We start from the raw sequence: 17,754 nt of genomic DNA on the forward strand, positions 1-17,754 counted from the left end.
AGTGCTTAGTACAGTGCCCTGCACACAGTAAGCGCTCAATAAATATGATTGAATGAATATACGGGTGCTGTGGGGAGGGGAAGGAGGTAAGACGGGGGATGGGGAGGTGGAGGGTGACTTGCCCAAAGTCACACAGCTGACAAGTGGTGGAGCTGGAATTTGAACCCATGACCTCTGATTCCAAAGTCCGTGCTCTATCCACTACGTCATGTTGCTTCTCTATTATTATTATTATTATTATTATTATTATCCCAGGATGTGAGGGACTCCACCTCCACCTTTGCCCTCTTTTCCTCCTCCTCTTCCATGGTCGTCAAGAGGAAGAGGGAAAGTGGGGGGAATTTGAGGTGGGAGTGGAGAGGGGCGGTGATCCTAAAATCCTGAGTTTCAACTAAAACACTAAGACCGACCTAATTAGGCTTTGATGCCTTCATTTGTGCTGTGATAAATTACAGAGCCATGCAAGCAGAGCTGGAGTTCTGGGCAAAGGAAAAATGTATCATCTGGCAGGGGGAAGTTTTCAAATTATAATATCTTCCTGGGGGGGTGGATCAGGGGAGGGTGGAGTGGTCCTTTTATTTTCAAATGTTCCTCTCCATTTTCTGGGGTTTTCTTTGGTAATCTCCAGGGATTCTCCGTTAAGTAGATGTGAACATCTTATTTTAGGTTTTAGCTTGAAAGTTGATGATTTGCAGCCCAAGAGCTGTGCCGCCTGTGATGGTAATAATAATAATAATAATAATAATAATAATAATAATAATAATAATGGCATTTATTAAGCACTTACTATGTGCAAAGCACTGTTCTAAGTGCTGGGAAGGTTACAAGGTGATCAGGTTGCCCCACATGGGGCTCACAGTCTTAATCCCCATTTTACAGATGAGGTAACTGCGGCACAGGGAAATTAAGTGACTTGGCCAAAGTCACACAGCTGACAAGTGGCAGAGCTGGGATTTGAACCCATGACCTCTGACTCCAAAGCCCGGGCTCTTGTCCACTGAGCCACGCTGCTTCTCTAACTTTTGATCTCTCGGATCCTGAAAATGTCGGCTTCTGAAGGAAGTCAGTCATGACAGTAACGGCAGAGCCAACCGGCCTGGGGCATTCACTGAGAAGAGCGCTGTATTGGATGCCTCCAATGGGCAGTGCAATGCATTAGGCACGTAGAGGATGCAGAGCGGGTGGCTGGTGGCTGCCCTCTACAAAACACTCAATAATAATAATAATAATAATAATAATAATAATAATAATAATAATGGCATTTGTTAAGTGCTTACTGTGTGCCAAGCACTGTTCTAAGTGCTGGTGGCTGCCCTCTACAAAACACTCAATAAAAATAGTAATAATAATAATAATGATGATGATAGCATTTGTTAAGTGCTTACTATGTGCCATGCACTGTTCTAAGCATTGGGGAGGATACAAGGTGATCAGTTTGTCTCACGTGGGGCTCCCAGTCTTAATCCCCATTTTACAGATGAGGGAACTGAGGCACAGAGAAGGTAAGTGACTTGCTCAAAGTCACACAGCTGACAAGTGACGGAGCCGGGATGAGATAGAACCCATGACCTCTGATTCCCAAGCCACTAAGTGCTTTCTTTTTACGGAGCCTTTTTCTCAGTGTCTACTCTCTAGCTCTCTTCCTCCCTTCAGAGCCCTACTGAGAGCTCACCTCCTCCAGGAGGCCTTCCCACACTGAGCCCTTTTTCCTCTCTTCCTCCCCATTCCCCCCGCCCTACTCCTTCCCCTCCCCAAGCACCTGTATATATGTTTGTATAGATTTATTACTCTATTTTACTTGTACATATTTACTATTCTATTTATTTTATTTTGTTCATATGTGTTGTTTTGTTGTCTGTCTCCCCCTTCTAGACTGTGAGCCCGCTGTTGGGTAGGGACCATCTCTATATGTTGCCAACTTATACTTCCGAAGCGCTTAGTACAGTGCTCTGCACACAGTAAGCGCTCAATAAATACGATTGAATGAATGAATACTGTGTGCCGAGCACTGTCCTGGGTGTTTACTGTGTGCAGGGCTCTGTGCTGACAACCTACTCTGTGCAGAACGCTGTACAGGAGACCTCCTGCATGCAGAGCTCAGTACTGAGCACCTGCTGTGTGCAGAGCACTTAATTGGGTCCTGTATTTGACCTGAAACGTAGGTCCAAATTTCCCCTGCGGAGATTATTTAAAATTGAACACGCGGTAGAACTCGCTCCTGCTAGGAGAAACCAGAGGGAGGAGGTCCTTTCTTTAAAGTCAAATCCCCATGCCTTATGGAATATCACAGTCATGAGACTGTGTGCCCATTTTTTTTTTAAGGGTACTTGTTAACTATTTGCTTTGTGCCAAGCACAGAACTAAGTGTGGAGAAGACGGTAGGTAATCATCCCTGTCCCATATAGGGCTCACAGTCTTAGAAGGAAGGAAAAGGATTTAATCCTCATTTTTATGAAGAGAAGTTAAGTCCAAGGTCACATGACAGGCACAGTCTTCTAGACTGTGAGCCCACTGTTGGGTAGGGACTGTCTCTATGTGTTGCCGACTTGTACTTCCCAAGCGCTTAGTACAGTGCTTTGCACACAGTAAGCGCTCAATAAATACGATTGATTGATTGATTGACAGGCAAGTTCTGGAGCTGGGATAATAATAATAATAATAATAATGCTGGTATTTGTTAAGCACTTACTATGTGCAAAGCACTGTTCTAAGCGCTGGGGGGAATACAAGGAGATGAGGTTGTCCCACGTAGGGCTCACAGTCTTAATCCCCATTTTACAGATGAGGGAACTGAGGCACAGAGAAGTGAAGTGACTTGCCCAAGGTCACACAGCAGACATGTGGGGGAGGCGGGATTCGAACCCAGGACCTCTGACGCCCAGGCCTGTCCTCTTTAAAGTAGGTCACACTGTTCGCCCTTTCCAGAGCAAATATAGCTGCCATTGCCCCAAGCCCTTAAATATCAGAGCCAATGCACAAAGCTCGGTGAACTGCTCAATTGTACTTTCCAAGCGCTTAGTACAGTGCTCTTCACACAGTAAGCGTCAATAAATACGATTGAATGAATGAATGAATGAACCTCAATCACAAGGAGCGCATTCCCCACTGTGTCCATTTCTCTTTTTTTTTTTGATGGTATTTGTTAAACGCTTACTATGTGCAAAGCACTGTTCTAAGCGCTGGAGCACTGTTCTAAGCGCTGGAACCCAACTCGTGTCAAATCTCTGCTCTTGGTGAAGTGGGAAGAGATAGCAATTAAAACCGCCTTCCCTCCCCACCACTCCCAAAGCCAGTGGCAACTCTGTGAAACCAAAGGAAGTTTTTACCCTCTGAAAGGGACGAGAAGAAAGTTCCTTCCAAATATCCACCCCAAATCTGTCCTTGGGCCTGTGACTTTGAGTCTTCTTGGTTTTGCATGAGATTCCCGAGAAATTGAGCGGGAACAGCTGTTCCCCCGTCTATCCCGTCCCATTGGAAATCAGTCAGTGTCTTGTCTGCGTTAACCAATCCATGATGATGATGATATTTGTTAAGCGCTTACTATGTGCGAAGCACTGTTCTAAGTGCTGGGGTAGATACACAGGTTAATGAGGTTGGATATAGTCCTTGTCCCACGTGGGGTTCACTGTCTAAGTTGGCAAGAGAATAGGTATTTCATCCCCATTTTATAGTCGAGGAAACTGAGGCTTAGAAAAGGGAAATCACTTGTCCAGGGTCACACAGCAGACAAGGGGCAACTTGTTGCCAACTTGTACTTCCCAAGCGCTTAGTACAGTGCTCTGCACACAGTAAGTGCTCAATAAATACGATTGATGATGATGAAGGGGCAGATCCAGGATTGGAACCCAAATCCTCTGGCCCGCAGGCCCGTGCTCTATCCATTAGTCATACTACTTCTCTGAATCACTGCTATTTATTGTGTGATTTTGGGCAAGTCACTTCACTTCTCTGGGCCTCATCTGTAAAACAGGGTTGAAGACTGTGAGCCCCACGTGGGACAACCTGATCACCTTGTATCCCCCCCAGTGCTTAGAATAATACTGTGCACATAGTAAGTGCTTAAAAAATGCCATTATCATTATTATAATAATTGAGTGCTTACTGTGTGCAAAGCAGTGTACTAAGCGCTTGGGAGAATACAGTGCAACTGAGTTGGTAGACATGTCCCCTGCCTACATGAAGCTTACAGTCTAGAGAGGGAGATGGGCATTAAACTAAATTATGACTATGTGTATCAGCGCTGTGGGGCTGATGATGATTGTGAATAACAAGTGCTTAAAGGGCGTAGATCCAAGTGCAAAGATGATACGAAAAGGAAAGGAATTAGGGCAATGAGGGCTTAGTCGGGGAAGCTCTCTTGAAGAAAATGTGATTTTAATAAGGCTGTAAAGGAGGGGAGAGTAGCAGTCCGTCAGATTTGAAGGGAGAGGGAGTTCCATGCCAGAGGGAGGATGTGGGCGAGGCCTAACCCAAGCATGATTATTTGTATGTAAAACTAGGCCCTAAGAGATTTCCCAAAACTGAGCTGAACTGAGCTAAAAACAACCCAACCTAGGCCACGATTGCAGCTCTCGTGGTTTCTGGAGTCCATTTTCTCAATCCAGTTTTATGCCAGAGAAGCAGTGGGGCTCAGTGGAAAGAGCCCAGGCTTTGGAGTCAGAGGTCATGGGTTCTAATCCCGGCTCCACCAATTGTCAGCTGGGTGACTCTGGGCAAGTCACTTAACTTCTCTGGGCCTCAGTTACCTCATCTGTAAAATGGGGATGAAGACTGTGAGCCCCCTTTGGGACAACCTGATCACCTTGTAACCTCCCCAGCGCTTAGAGCAGTGCTTTGCATATAGTAGTGTTTAATAAATGCCATTATTATTATTATTATTATGTCTATTCAGAGTTCCGGCACATGCATTTTCTGGTCTGCCCTTGGAGGCTAGGTCTGGGTCTTCCCACTCATCTCCCCATTGATAAATTCCACTCTGGCTCAGTTTCCTGTTCAAACCCTGAATTGTCCCAGTAGAAAAAGAATTCTCAGTTACCCTTTCTAGCCCTATGTGAGTAGATTTTGTCTCCAAATCACAGGAGGTAGTAAGGCTGTTATCCTGCATGTCGCACCATGTTGCGGATAAACAAGGACAGCTTCTTCCCATAAGAATTATAATCATGGTACTTGTTAAGTGCTCACTACATGCCAACACTGTTCTAAGTGCCGGGTTAGATAAACGTTAGGTTGGACACAGTGTCTGTCCCACATGGGGCTCATAGAATAGGAGAGAGAACAGGTATTTAATCCCCATTTTGCAGATGAGAGAACTGAGGTACAGAGAAGTTAAATGACTTGTCCAGGGCAAGTGGAAAGTAGGCAAGCACCAGAGCTGGGTTTAGAACCCAGGTCCTCCGATTCCCAGGCCCATGCTCTTTCTACTAGGCCATGCTGCTTCTCTTCCCATTTGGGTATTATAAAAATAATAATAATTGTGGCATTTGTTAAAGTACTTACTATGTGCCAAGAACCGTACTAAGCACTGGGGTAGATACAAGGTAATCAGGTCCAACGTGGGGCTCATAATTGAATAATAATAATAATGGTATTTGTTCAGCACTTACTATGTGTCAAGCACCGTTTTAAGTTCTGGGGGAGAACAGGATCATCAGGTTGGACACAGTCCCTATCCCACATGGGGCTCCCAGTCTTAATCCCCATTTTACAGATGAGGTACCCGAGGGACAGAGAAGTGAAGGTCACACAGCAGACAAGTGGTGGAGCCGGGATTAGAACCCAGGCCCTCTGACTCCCGGGTGGTGCTCCTTCCCCTAGGCCGCTCTGCTTGATGATGATGATGATGGCATTTATTAAGCGCTTACTACGTGCAAAGCACTGTTCTAAGCACTGGGGAGTTTACAAGGTGATCAGGTTATCCCACGTGGGGCTCACAGTCTTAACCTATTTATATTTATAAATATATTTATAAATATTTATATACTCTATTTATTTTACTTTGTTAATATGTTTGGTTTTGTTCTCTGTCTGCCCCTTCTAGACTGTGAGCCCACTGTTGGGTAGGGACCGTCTCTGTATGTTGCCAACTTGTACTTCCCAAGTGCTTAGTACAGTGCTCTGCACACAGCAAGCGCTCAATAAATACAATTGGTTGATTGATTGATTAGCCCCCACTGTTGGGTAGGGACCATCTCTATATGTTGCCAACTTGTACTTCCCAAGTGCTTAGTACAGTACTCTGCACACAGTAAGCGCTCAATAAATATGATTGAATGAATGAAAGAACCCACATTTTACAGATAACTGAGGCCCAGAGAAGTGAAGTGACTTGACCAAGGTCACACAGCTGACAATCGGTGGAGCCGGGACTTGAACCCATGAACTCTGACTCCAAAGTCCGGGCTCTTTTCCACTGAGCCATGCTGCTTCTCCAACAGTGCTCTGCACACAGTAAGCACTCAATAAATACGATTGAATGAACATACAGTTCGTCCCAGTGCCCCCATTGCCTCTGGTCAGGGACAGAGTTCCAAGCTGGGTGGACCGTGGATCTGACCCAGTGAGGGATGGCTTCAGGCTGCGAGTGGGAGAAAGCATCCACCTCCCTCCACCTGTAGGAAGTGGCGTCCATGCTAACGGGCTCCTGGAAGGGACTCCGATTGCTCTAGAGCAAGGGGGTAATCTGGGGGTCCCTCCCCCAAAACACTCTAGGTTCAGGGGGATTAAAACAGTGGCTTGTATCATGCCGAATGCGCAACATAAGATTAGACTATTATATTGTATTCTCCCAAGCGCTTAGTATGGTGCTCTGCACACTGTAAGTGCTCCATAACTACAACTGATTGATAACGAAATGAGGAGTGGCAAGTATTTTCCCTCGTCGGGATAGCCAAATGCCCGAGGCTTGTTATCCACTCATTAATGGAGCTAATGTACTTTAATTTGTTTCCTAGGCCCTTCAGCAACTTCCTATTAGTGAGTTTTCCACATTATAGTGTGCTGAGCACTGCACTAAGTGCCAGTCCTTTTCTACGGTGTTTGTTAAATGCTTACTTTGTGTCAAGCACAGTTCTAAACGCTGGGGTAGATACGTAATCAGGTCAGACACAGTCCCTGACCCACCTGGGGTTCACAGTCTAAGTAGGAGTGAGAACAGCATTCTCACCCGTCCCACCGTCGACCCCCGGCCCACGTCCTTCCCCTGGCCCGGAGTGCCCTCCCTCTGCACATCCGCCAAGCTAGCTCTCTTCCTCCCTTCAAAGCCCTATTGAGAGCTCACCTCCTCCAGGAGGCCTTCCCAGGCTGAGCCCCCTTTTTTCCCCTCCTCCTCCCTATCCCCCCACTCTGCCCTACCTCCTCCCCCTCCCCACAGCACCTGTATATATACTTGTACAGATTTATTACTCTATTTTACCTGTACATATTTACTATTCTATTTGTTTTGTAAATGGCATGCATATAGCTTTAATTCTATTTGTTCTGACGATTTTGACACCTGTCTCCATGTTTTGTTTCGTCGTCTGTCTCCCCCTTCTAGACTGTGAGCCCGTTGTTGGGTAGGGACCGTCTATATGTGGCCGACTTGTACTTCCCAAGTAGTTAGTACAGTGCTCTGCACACAGTAAGCGCTCAATAAATGCGATTGAATGAATGAATGAACAGGTGTTGAATCGCCATTTTACAGTGGAGGAAACCGAGGCCCAGAGAAGTGAAGGGATTTGTCCCAGGTCACACAGCAAGCCATCTAGAACCCAGGTAGTCTGACTCTCAGGCCTGTGCTCTTTCCAGTAGACCCCACTGCTTCCCCACTTCTCATTCCGTACAGAATGGTTTATGTTGCCAACTTGTACTTCCCATGCGCTTAGTACAGTGCTCTGAACACAGTAAGCGCTCAATAAATACGATTGAATGAATGAATGAATTGGGTGTCTTTTGGGGAAGAGCACTGCGCTGTGTTTCGGGAGCATACGTGAGAAGTAAGAGATAGAGTTCCTCCCCTTGAGGAGCTTACAGTCCAGTCAGGGAGACAGTCCGGCCCAGTTGGAATAAATGCAGTGGAAATGAAAGGAGAAATCCAGAGAGAGCTCTTAACCACAAAAGCCAGCATGAGATAAATAAATGAGTGAAATAGATAAACAGTTGTAGACATAAGGGCTGAGGTGAATGACTTTCTGGTGGAACGATTAGACTAGGAAGTTGGGACAATTTGGGGAAGGCCTTCTGGAGGCCACTTTCCGGGAGATATTATTTCTCAGGAGAGTTATTGCCACCCCGTGAACTTTTGAGACCTAACATCTTCAGTTTCCTTCTGTGTGCTTTTCCTCTTAGGTTGTGGCTCTGTCATCGTGGTGTCTCCTGAGGGATTCAACATACTACACGTTGTCTGTCGTGGCCCTTATTGTGGTAAGCCCTTGATTATCATTATTATTGTTGCCGATGTAATCGATGTATTTGTTAAGCATTTACTATCTATCAAGTACTGTTCTAAGTGCTGGGGTAGAAACAACAGTGCTTGGAACATAGTAAAGTGCTTAATAAATACCATCATTATTATACAACTTAATCAGATTGGTCATAGTCCCGGTCCCACATGGGGCTGACAGTTTAAGTAGAGAAGAAAACAAGTATTGAATCCCCATTTTACAGGTGAGGGCAGGCTTAGAGCTGGACTGGTGGGGCAGAAAGGGAAATTTCTCCTGCAAAATTCAATCCTCTGTTTGTTGTAATAATAATAATAATGATGATGACATTTATTAAGCCTTACTATGTGCAAAGCACTGTTCTAAGCACTGGGGAGGTTACAAGGTGATCAGGTTGTCCCATGGGGGGCTCACAGTCTTAATCTCCATTTTACAGATGAGGTAACTGAGGCACAGAGAAGTTAAGTGACTTGCCCAAAGTCACACAGCTGACAGTTGGCGGAGCCGGGATTTGAACCCATGACCTCTGACTCCAAAGCCCGGGCTCTTTTCCACTGAGCCATGCTGCTTCTCTGTATTGTATAGATAGGGTGTTAGTTCTTGAGCTTCAGTGTGGAGTCTTAGGGAAATAATTCAAGTCAGAGGGTTACTTTGACCTGAAATAAACAGGATAACTGAGAACCGAGGTGTAGTGTTAGATTCTGGTCTTTCGGAAAATTGGCATGGCGTGGCCCCACGCCGTGCCGCTGATTCATTAGAGAAGCAGCGTGGCTCAGTGGAAAGAGCCCGGGCTTTGGAGTCAGAGGTCATGGGTTCAAATCCCGGCTCCGCCAACTGTCAGCTGTGTGACCTTGGGCAAGTCACTTAACTTCTCTGGGCCTCAGGTACCTCATCTGTAAAATGGGGATGAAGACTGTGAGCCCCATGTGGGACAACCTGATCACCTTGTATCCTCCCCAGCGCTTAGAACAGTGCTTTGCACATAGTAAGCGCTTAATAAACGCCATTATTATTATTATTATTCATGTGCTTCCCCAGGATGGGACCATTCCTTGGCAATGGTGGGCTAGGTGAAGGGAATAATGCTTATTGTTATTACCAATGCTATAATCGTGCTGCAATGTGTACAGCCCTTACTCTGTGCCAGGCACCGTACTAAGCGTTGGGACGGTTATATGTTGCCAATTTGTACTTCCCAAGCACTTAGTACAGTGCTCTGCACATACTAAGCGCTCAATAAATATGATTGATGATGACGGGTACAGGACACCCAGACAGATACAAAATGGGGCTCCGGTCTCGGGGAAGGGCCGCGGAAACCCAAAGGTTGGGGAGCTTCAGGCCGTGCACTTCGGCCCCGGGTTCCTTGAAATAAACAAGTGATTCATCGCCCAGCCCCTGCAGGGGATGGTTTGCTTCTTGGTGGAGACACAGAGCAGACACATCCAGGAATATTTCTCCCTCTATGGCAAATTGGCCTGAACTAGTTTTTTTTCTGTTCTCAGCAAGACATCTCCGGCGGCTTATGAAAAATAGCTGGTCTCCTGCCCAACTGAGGCCCAGCGGCAGCCTAGATAAGGGAAATGAAACTGTTAATAATGAAATGTGAGGAAGGAGAGAGATTTCGCTTCCCCGGGCTCAAAATGACTCTCACAATAATCCCGGTGGTATTTGTTAAGCGCTTACGGTGTGCCAAGCACCGTACTAAATGCTGGGGCCGATACAAGGTAATCAGGTTGGACACCGTCTCTGTCCCACGTGGAGCTCACAGTCTTAATCCCCATTTTACAGATGAGGTAACTGAGGCACAGAAAAGTGAAGTGATTTGCCCAAGTTAGCACAACAGGCAAGTGGTGAAATCAGGATCAGAAACCAGGTCCTTTTGACTCCCGGGCCCGTGCTTTATAATAATAATGTTAGTATCTGTTAAGTGCTTACTGTGTGCCAAGCACTGTTCTAAGCACTGGGGTAGATACAAGGTAACCAGGTTGTCCCACGTGGGGCTCACAGCCCCCTTTTGCAGATGAGGGAACTGAGGCCCAGAGAAGTTAAGTGCCTTGCCCAAGGTCACACAGGTGACAACTGGCAGAGCTGGGATTAGAACCCATGACCTCTGGTTCCCCAGCCGTGCTCTTTCCACTGAGCCACGCTGCTTCTCTGCTTGTTATTAAGGAACTTGTTATTACGGTGCTTGTTAAGCACTTACTTTGTGCTGCGGTGTCGCCTTATCCTGTCGAGTCGTGCCTGACCCTTAGTGACGCCATGGACACACGAGTCCCAGAACGCCCCACGTCCCTCTGCAGTCATTCTGATTGATAGTGTATCCAGAGAATTTTCTTGTTAAAAACATGGAAGTGCATGCCTCCTTCCATGCTGGGTAGATACAAGAAAATCAGCTGGACACAGTCACTGTCCACATGGGACTCACAGACCAAGTAGGAGGAGAGAATAGGAATTAATCCCCATTTTGCAGCCAAAGAAACGGAAGCACAGGGAAGCAAAGTAATAATAAGAGTAAATGTGATATTTGTTAAGTGCTAGCTATATACCGGGCACGGTCCTAAGTCCCAGGGTAAATATCTGAAAATCGGATTGGACCCAGTGCCTGTTCCACCTGGGGCTCACAGTCTTAATCCCCATTTTCCAGATGAGGCACAGGGAAGTTAAGCGCCTTGCCCAAGATCACACAGCAGACAAATGGTAGAACTGGGATTAGGACCCAGGTCCTCTGACTCATTCATTCATGCAATCATATTTATTGAGCGCTTACTGTGTGCAGAGCACTGTACTAAGCGCTTGGGAAGTATAAATTGACAACATACAGAGACGGTCCCTACCCAACAGCGGGCTCACAGTCTAGAAGAGACTCCCAGGCATGTGCTCTGCGCTTCCCACTAGGCCATGCTGCTTCTCTAAGAGCCTGACATTTAGCTGCCCTGCCTGATGATCCCCGCTTCCTCTACCCCCGGTTGCCCTCCCATGAACCCGTTGTTGGGTAGGGACCATCTCTATATGTTGCCAACTTGTACTTCCCAAGCGCTTATTACAGTGCTCTGCACTCAGGAAGCGCTCAATAAATACGATTGAATGAATGAATAGAGGCTGGAGAGGCCCTGGACGTACAGAGAGACATGGCTTACCTGCTTGCTTCCATCCTATTTCCTGGGTCTTGGTCCGGATGCGCGTACGGTGCTGTGAGACTCTTAAAATACGTTAATGGCATGTGGGGCCTGGTGTCTCCCCCTTGCCTCTCTTCACCTTGGTCCTAAGATGCTTCGTAAAAATGGACAAATTCTTAGGCATACTAATAATAATGGCATTCATTAAGCGCTTACTATCAATCAATCAATCGTATTTATTGAACGCTTACTGTGTGCAGAGCACTGTACTAAGCGCTTGGGATGTACAAGTTGGCAACATATAGAGACAGTCCCTACCCAACAGTGGGCTCACAGTCCAAGCACTATTCTAAAGCGCTGGGGAGGTTACAAGGTGATCAGGTTGTCCCACGGGGGGCTCACAGTTTTAATCCCCATTTTCCAGATGAGGGAACTGAGGCCCAGAGAAGTGAAGTGACTTGCCCAAAGTCACACAGCTGACAATTGGAAGAGCCGGGATTTGAACCCATGACCTCTGAGTGCAAAGCCCAGGCTCTTTCCACTGAGCCACGCTGCTTCTCTAACACCATCTAACACCAACCAAGAATTCTGCAGGCTGAATCAAGCCACATCCAACATTTTTGCCAAAACCTCATGTCCCTAAAGTCTGATTCTCTCTTTCAATGATCTCCTTCTCTCTTGAACTCTTTCTCCTGCTCTTCTTCTCCCCTGTTCTCCTTTTCATTCATTCAATCATTCATTCATTCAATCGTATTTATTGAGCGCTTACTGTGTGCAGAGCACTGTACTAAGCGCTTGGCAACATATAGAGACAGTCCCTACCCAACAATGGGCTCACAGTCTAGAAAGGGGAGACAGACTACCAAACAAAATATGTGGACAGGTGTCAGGTCATCAGAATAAATAAAAATAAAGCTAGATGCACATTATTAACAAAATATATAGAATAGTAAATATGTGCAAAAAATATGTACAATTTTTTCCTGCTTTCCATTCCTGTTCTCTTTTTCCTGCTCTCCTCCTCTCCTCTCCTTTCCTTTTCTCCTGCTCTCCTTTCCTGTTCTTTTCATGCATTCCTCCTCTCCTAGTCTCCTTTTCCCGCTCTCCTTTCCTGTTCTCTTTTTTCTGCTTTCCTTTTCCTGTTCTCCTCTCCTGCTATCCTTTACCGACTCTCCTCCTCTCCTGTTCTTTTTTCCTGCTCTTCTCTCCTGCTCTCCTTTACCTGCTCTCTTCTCCTTCTCTTTTTTTCCTGCTCTCCTCCTTTTCTGTTCTCTTTCTGCTCTCCTCCTTTCCTGTTCTTTTTTTCCCGCTCTCCTCCTTTCCTGTTCTCTTTTTCCTGCTCTCCTCCTCTCCTGTTCTGTTTTGTCCTGCTCTCTTCCTCTCCTGTACTTTTTTCTGCTCTCCTCCTCTCCTGTTCTTTTTTCCTGCTCTCCTCCCCGTTCTCTTTTTCCTGCCCTCCTCGTCTCCTTTTCCTGCTCCTCTTTCCTATTCTTTTCCTCTCCCCACTCCTATTTTCCTTTTCCTTCTCCTCTCTCCTGCTTTCCTTTCCCTGCTGTCCCTGCCTGAGCTTTCCTACCTCTTCCTTACGTTATCCAGATCACAAAAGCAATCATCTTTGGATCTTTGTCCCACCGATACGGCTTTTGCCAATGATCCATTCCTTGCCCGGACCTCTTTCCCGGTACTCTTTCTCAGGGATCGCCAACCCCAGGACAAAACAGCTACACCATAGGGATCGCTACTTATGAAATTCAGTTATTGAGAGAAAGATCAAACACAGGAAAAGGGAAAGCAGTGGAATTTGAGGGAGAGAAGCAAAGAGATAGAAGGGGAAGGGAGAGAGAAGGGAGAGAGAAAGGAGAGAGAGACAGAACGCAGTTCTGCAGTGGGTATTCCCACCTGCCACCATCTTCACCCCCAAAGTTATCAACGTTCACCCCTCACCTGCCACAGACTTGCCTGCAACTAGCATCCTGTCTCCCCAGCCCATTGGGCCGCCACGCCAGTTTCATTTAGTGAAAATCTTACTGTAATTTGCATGAGCATTTGATTTACATAAACTCAAATCTCTCAATCCATCGTTAATTCAGCAGCCGGGAGGGAAGAGAACTTGCTCTCTTCTTGCCTTTCTGCTTGATAAAGACAACCGCGAGCAATCGGAAGGGGGAGAATTGGCAGCCGTGAAAGAGCACGTTGGGAAGCTGCCATCAGTGGGCAAACTTTAGGTCTGGAATTTGAACAGCTGAGCCTCTCCCCGAACCCGGACCCGCCAGCCTTGGGCTGTGGAAGCTGATCCTGAGGCTCAGGAGAAGGGGCAAGTGTCCTCTTCCGTGTCCTGCTTGTTCCTTTGGGGCAGGCAGGGGGTCGAGTCACTGCCTGGCCTCTCTGCGGAGCACGGTCCCAGACTGGGGCTTGGCTGCAGGGGAGGAAGGAAGGACGGGCTCAGAGGGCTTTTCCTTTCCACCTTAAAGCATCTTTTTGCCCCAATCCTCCTCCGTGCTGTACTGACGGGTTGGACCGAGCCCCTGGCACGGTGTCAGTAGGGGCCCAGTCTTTCCATTCTGGCTGACACTGCTGCTAGTGGTGTTTGTTGGTAGGGAGGAGACTGATGGGGAAAGAGAGGGCTTTTGAGGAATCAGGGAGGGAGGCACAGAGGGTCTACAGAGTGTATCCCCTCCCCCCGGCCGCTGCAGATGGTCACCCCACTCTGTACCTCTCATAGGCCGGGCAGGGAAGCCCGGGAAGACAGGGATCTGGGACTAGCCGGTTGCCAGCGCGTAGCCAAAGCCAGCAGGTACGTGTTCCTTGGAGATGCGTTTCCAAGTGAAACACCCACCCCATCGGGTCTTCAGATCAGGCGAATGATCTTCCCGTGGTTCCCGCCAGCCTGAGCCCCCTGCTGATAAGGGAATTCCTCCCTACCTCGTCAAAGCTACGTGTAGAGCCCTACAGGAAGATAATGATGGCATTTGTTAAGCGCTTACTATGTGCAAAGCACTGTTCTAAGCACTGGGGAGGATACAAGGTGATCAGATTGCCCCACGTGGGGCTCACAGTCCTCATCCCCGTTTTACCGATGAGGTAGCCGAGGCACAGAGAAGTGAAGTGACTTGCCCAAAGTCACACAGCTGACAATTGGCAGAGCTGGGATTTGAACCCATGACCTCTGACTCTCAAGCCCGCGCTCTTTCCTTTGAGCCATGCTGCTTCTCTAGGAGAAGCGCTTCTCTGAGTGCTTCTCAGGAAGCACTCATTCATTCACTCAGTTGTATTTATTGAGCGCTTACTATGTGCAGTGCACTGTACTAAGCAGTAGGGAGAGTACGATACAGCAATAAACAGTCATAGTCCCTGCCCACAATGGGCTTACAGTCTAGAGTGGGGGAGAAAGACATCAATACAAATCAATCAATCGTATTTATTGAGCGCTTACTGTGTGCAGAGCACTGTACTAAGCGCTTGGGAAGTACAAGTTGGCAACATATATTAAAGATATAAACATAACATTAAAGATATGTACATCAGGCCTCTTGGACAAGGTGTGCCTTCAAGGAGGCTGTGAAGGAGGTGAGAGTAATTGTCAGATTTGAGGAAGGAGGGCATTCCAGGCCAGAGGCAGGACGTGGGCGAGGGGTCGGCGGTGAGACAGGTGAGACGGAGGCACAGTGAGAAGGTTAGCACCAGGGGAGCAAAGTGGGTGGGCTGGGTTGTAGACTGTGAGCCCACTGTTGGGTAGGGACTGTCTCTATATGTTGCCAACTTGTACTTCCCTAGCGCTTAGTACAGTGCTCTGCACACAGTAAGCGCTCAATAAATGCGACTGAATGAACAAATGAATAAAGGAGAGAAGGGAGGTGAGGTAGGAGGGGGCGAAGTGGTGCAGCCACAGCAGCATCGCAAGAACATCTATTCTGGGCACCGCAGCGCTGGACTCAGCCCCGTGGTCCCCCGGAGGTGGGAAAGTCGGCTGTCCCCTTCCTAGAGTGGCCGCCCAGAGCACGTCACCCTGTGCACGTTACTCCAGCGGGCAACGTAGCGCGGTGACATTGAACAGAATTTCGTCGGGAAATCTCTCCCCACTCTTAAATCTTGTCTTATGCCGTCGAGTCATCTCGACTCAGCCGCAGACGCGTCTCTCCTAGGACGCCCCACCTCCGTCTGCAGTCGCTCTGGTTGTGTATCCGTCGAGGTCTCTTGGTAGGAATCCAGAAGTAGTTTACCAAAGCCGCCTTCCGCACGGTAAACTTGAATCTCCGCCCTTCACTCTGTCCCACGCCGCCGCTTCCCAGCATGGGGGATTTTTTATTTGTAGCAGATGCCCTGGCCGAGCTGGGAATGGACTGGACGGGCCTCGGCTTGACCCTCCCTCCCGTAATCGAGACTGGTAGAGGACTGGAAACTCTCCAGGTGCCATCCTCAGAGGGGAGCCTTCAGTCAGCGCCATAAAATTCACAGAAAGCGAGGATGAATGCAGTCCCCTGTCCATTTTGATCAATCGGTGATGGCGTTTACTGAGTGTCTACTGTGTGCAGAGCACTGTGCTAAGTGTGTCAATCAATCAAATCGTATTTATTGAGCGCTTACTGTGTGCAGAGCACCGTACTAAGCGCTTGGCTCAGTGTCAGCGTGGCTCAGAGGAAAGAGCCCGGGCTTGGGAGTCGGAGGTCGTGGATTCTAATCCCGGCTCTGCCGCTTGTCTGCTGTGTGACTGGGCTGTGCCTCAGTTCCCTCATCTGTCAAATGGGGATGAAGACTGTGAGGCCCATGTGGGACAACCTGATTACCTTGCATCCCCCCCTCCCCAGCGCTTAGAACAGTGCTTGGCACATAGTAAGTGCTTAACAAATGCCATTATTATTATTATAACAATATAACCGAGTTGGGAGACATGGTCATCTAACAGTTAGCGGAATTCCACCCTGCCACACTTCAAAAGTCCCAACCAGAAAGTTGTAGCAGGGTTGTGAGGTTCCCGGCAGATGCGTTCACCTGCCTCCCCTTCTGACAGGCCTCGTCGAGACAGCTCCGGTCTCGCCTATCTTCCAAATCAATCGCGCAATCAATCAGCATATTTATTGAGCACTTACTGTGTGCAGAGCTCTGTACTAAGCGCTTTTGATGGTATTTATTAAGTGCTCACTACATGCCAAGCCCTCTTTTAAGCACTGGAGTAGTTACAAAGTAATCAGGTTGGCCCATGCGGGGCTCACAGTCTTAATCCCCATTTTACAGATGAGGGAACTGAGGCACAGAGAATAATAATAGTAATAGTAATGATGGCATTTAAGCGCTTACTCTGTGCAAAGCACCGTTCTAAGCGCTGGGGGGAGATACAAGGTGGGGCTCACGTGGGGCTCACAGTCTTAATCCCCATTTTACAGATGAGGGAACTGAGGCACAGAGAACAGTAATAGTAATAATAATAATGATGGCATTTGTTAAGCACTTACTCTGTGCCAAGCACTGTTCTAAGTGCTGGGGGGAGATACAAGGTAATCAGGTTGCCCCACGTGGGGCTCACGGTCTTAATCCCCATTTAACAGATGAGGGAACTGAGGCACAGAGAAGTGATGTAACTTTCCCAAGGTCACACGGCAGACGATAATAATAATAATAATGTTGGTATTTGTTAAGCGCTTACTCTGTGCCAAGCACTGTTCTAAGCGCTGGGGGGAGATACAAGGTAATCAGGTTGCCCCACGTGGGGCTCACGGTCTAAATCCCCATTTTACAGATGAGGGAACTGAGGCACAGAGAAGTGAAGTAACTTTCCCAAGGTCACACGGCAGACGATAATAATAATAATAATGTTGGTATTTGTTAAGCGCTTACTATGTGCCAAGCACTGTTCTAAGTGCTGGGGGGAGATACAAGGTAATCAGGTTGCCCCACGTGGGGCTCACAGTCTTAATCCCCATTTTACAGATGAGGGAACTGAGGCACAGAGAAGTGACATAACTTTCCCAAGGTCACATGGTAGACAAGTGGCGGAGCCGGGATTAGAATCCACGTCCTCTGGCTCCCAAGCCCGTGCCGTTTCCACTAAGCCACGCTGCTTCTTCATGCTTGGGAGAGTTCAGTAGAACAATATAACAGATGCGTTCCCTGCTCACAGCAAGCTTACAGTCCAGAGTGGGGGCACAGACAGGAATCCGTCTCTATATGTTGCCGACTTGTGCTTGCCAAGCGCTTAGTAATAATAATAATAATAATGGCAT

The 17,754-nt window shown here is 47.6% G+C and overlaps 1 protein-coding gene across 1 annotated transcript in view; it reads left to right on the forward strand.

Annotated features, from left to right (window-relative positions):
* The window catches only part of SLC24A3 (solute carrier family 24 member 3), a 515,859-nt gene that overhangs the window by 454,681 nt on the left and 43,424 nt on the right, over window positions 1-17,754 (forward strand). The window contains exon 8 of the mRNA XM_038745680.1: window positions 8,326-8,400. Coding sequence (XP_038601608.1) covers window positions 8,326-8,400 — 75 coding nt within the window. The remainder of the gene's footprint in view (window positions 1-8,325; window positions 8,401-17,754) is intronic.

This window comes from Tachyglossus aculeatus, chromosome 1 (assembly GCF_015852505.1).
Source record: "Tachyglossus aculeatus isolate mTacAcu1 chromosome 1, mTacAcu1.pri, whole genome shotgun sequence".
NCBI classification, from domain to species: Eukaryota; Metazoa; Chordata; class Mammalia; order Monotremata; family Tachyglossidae; genus Tachyglossus; species Tachyglossus aculeatus.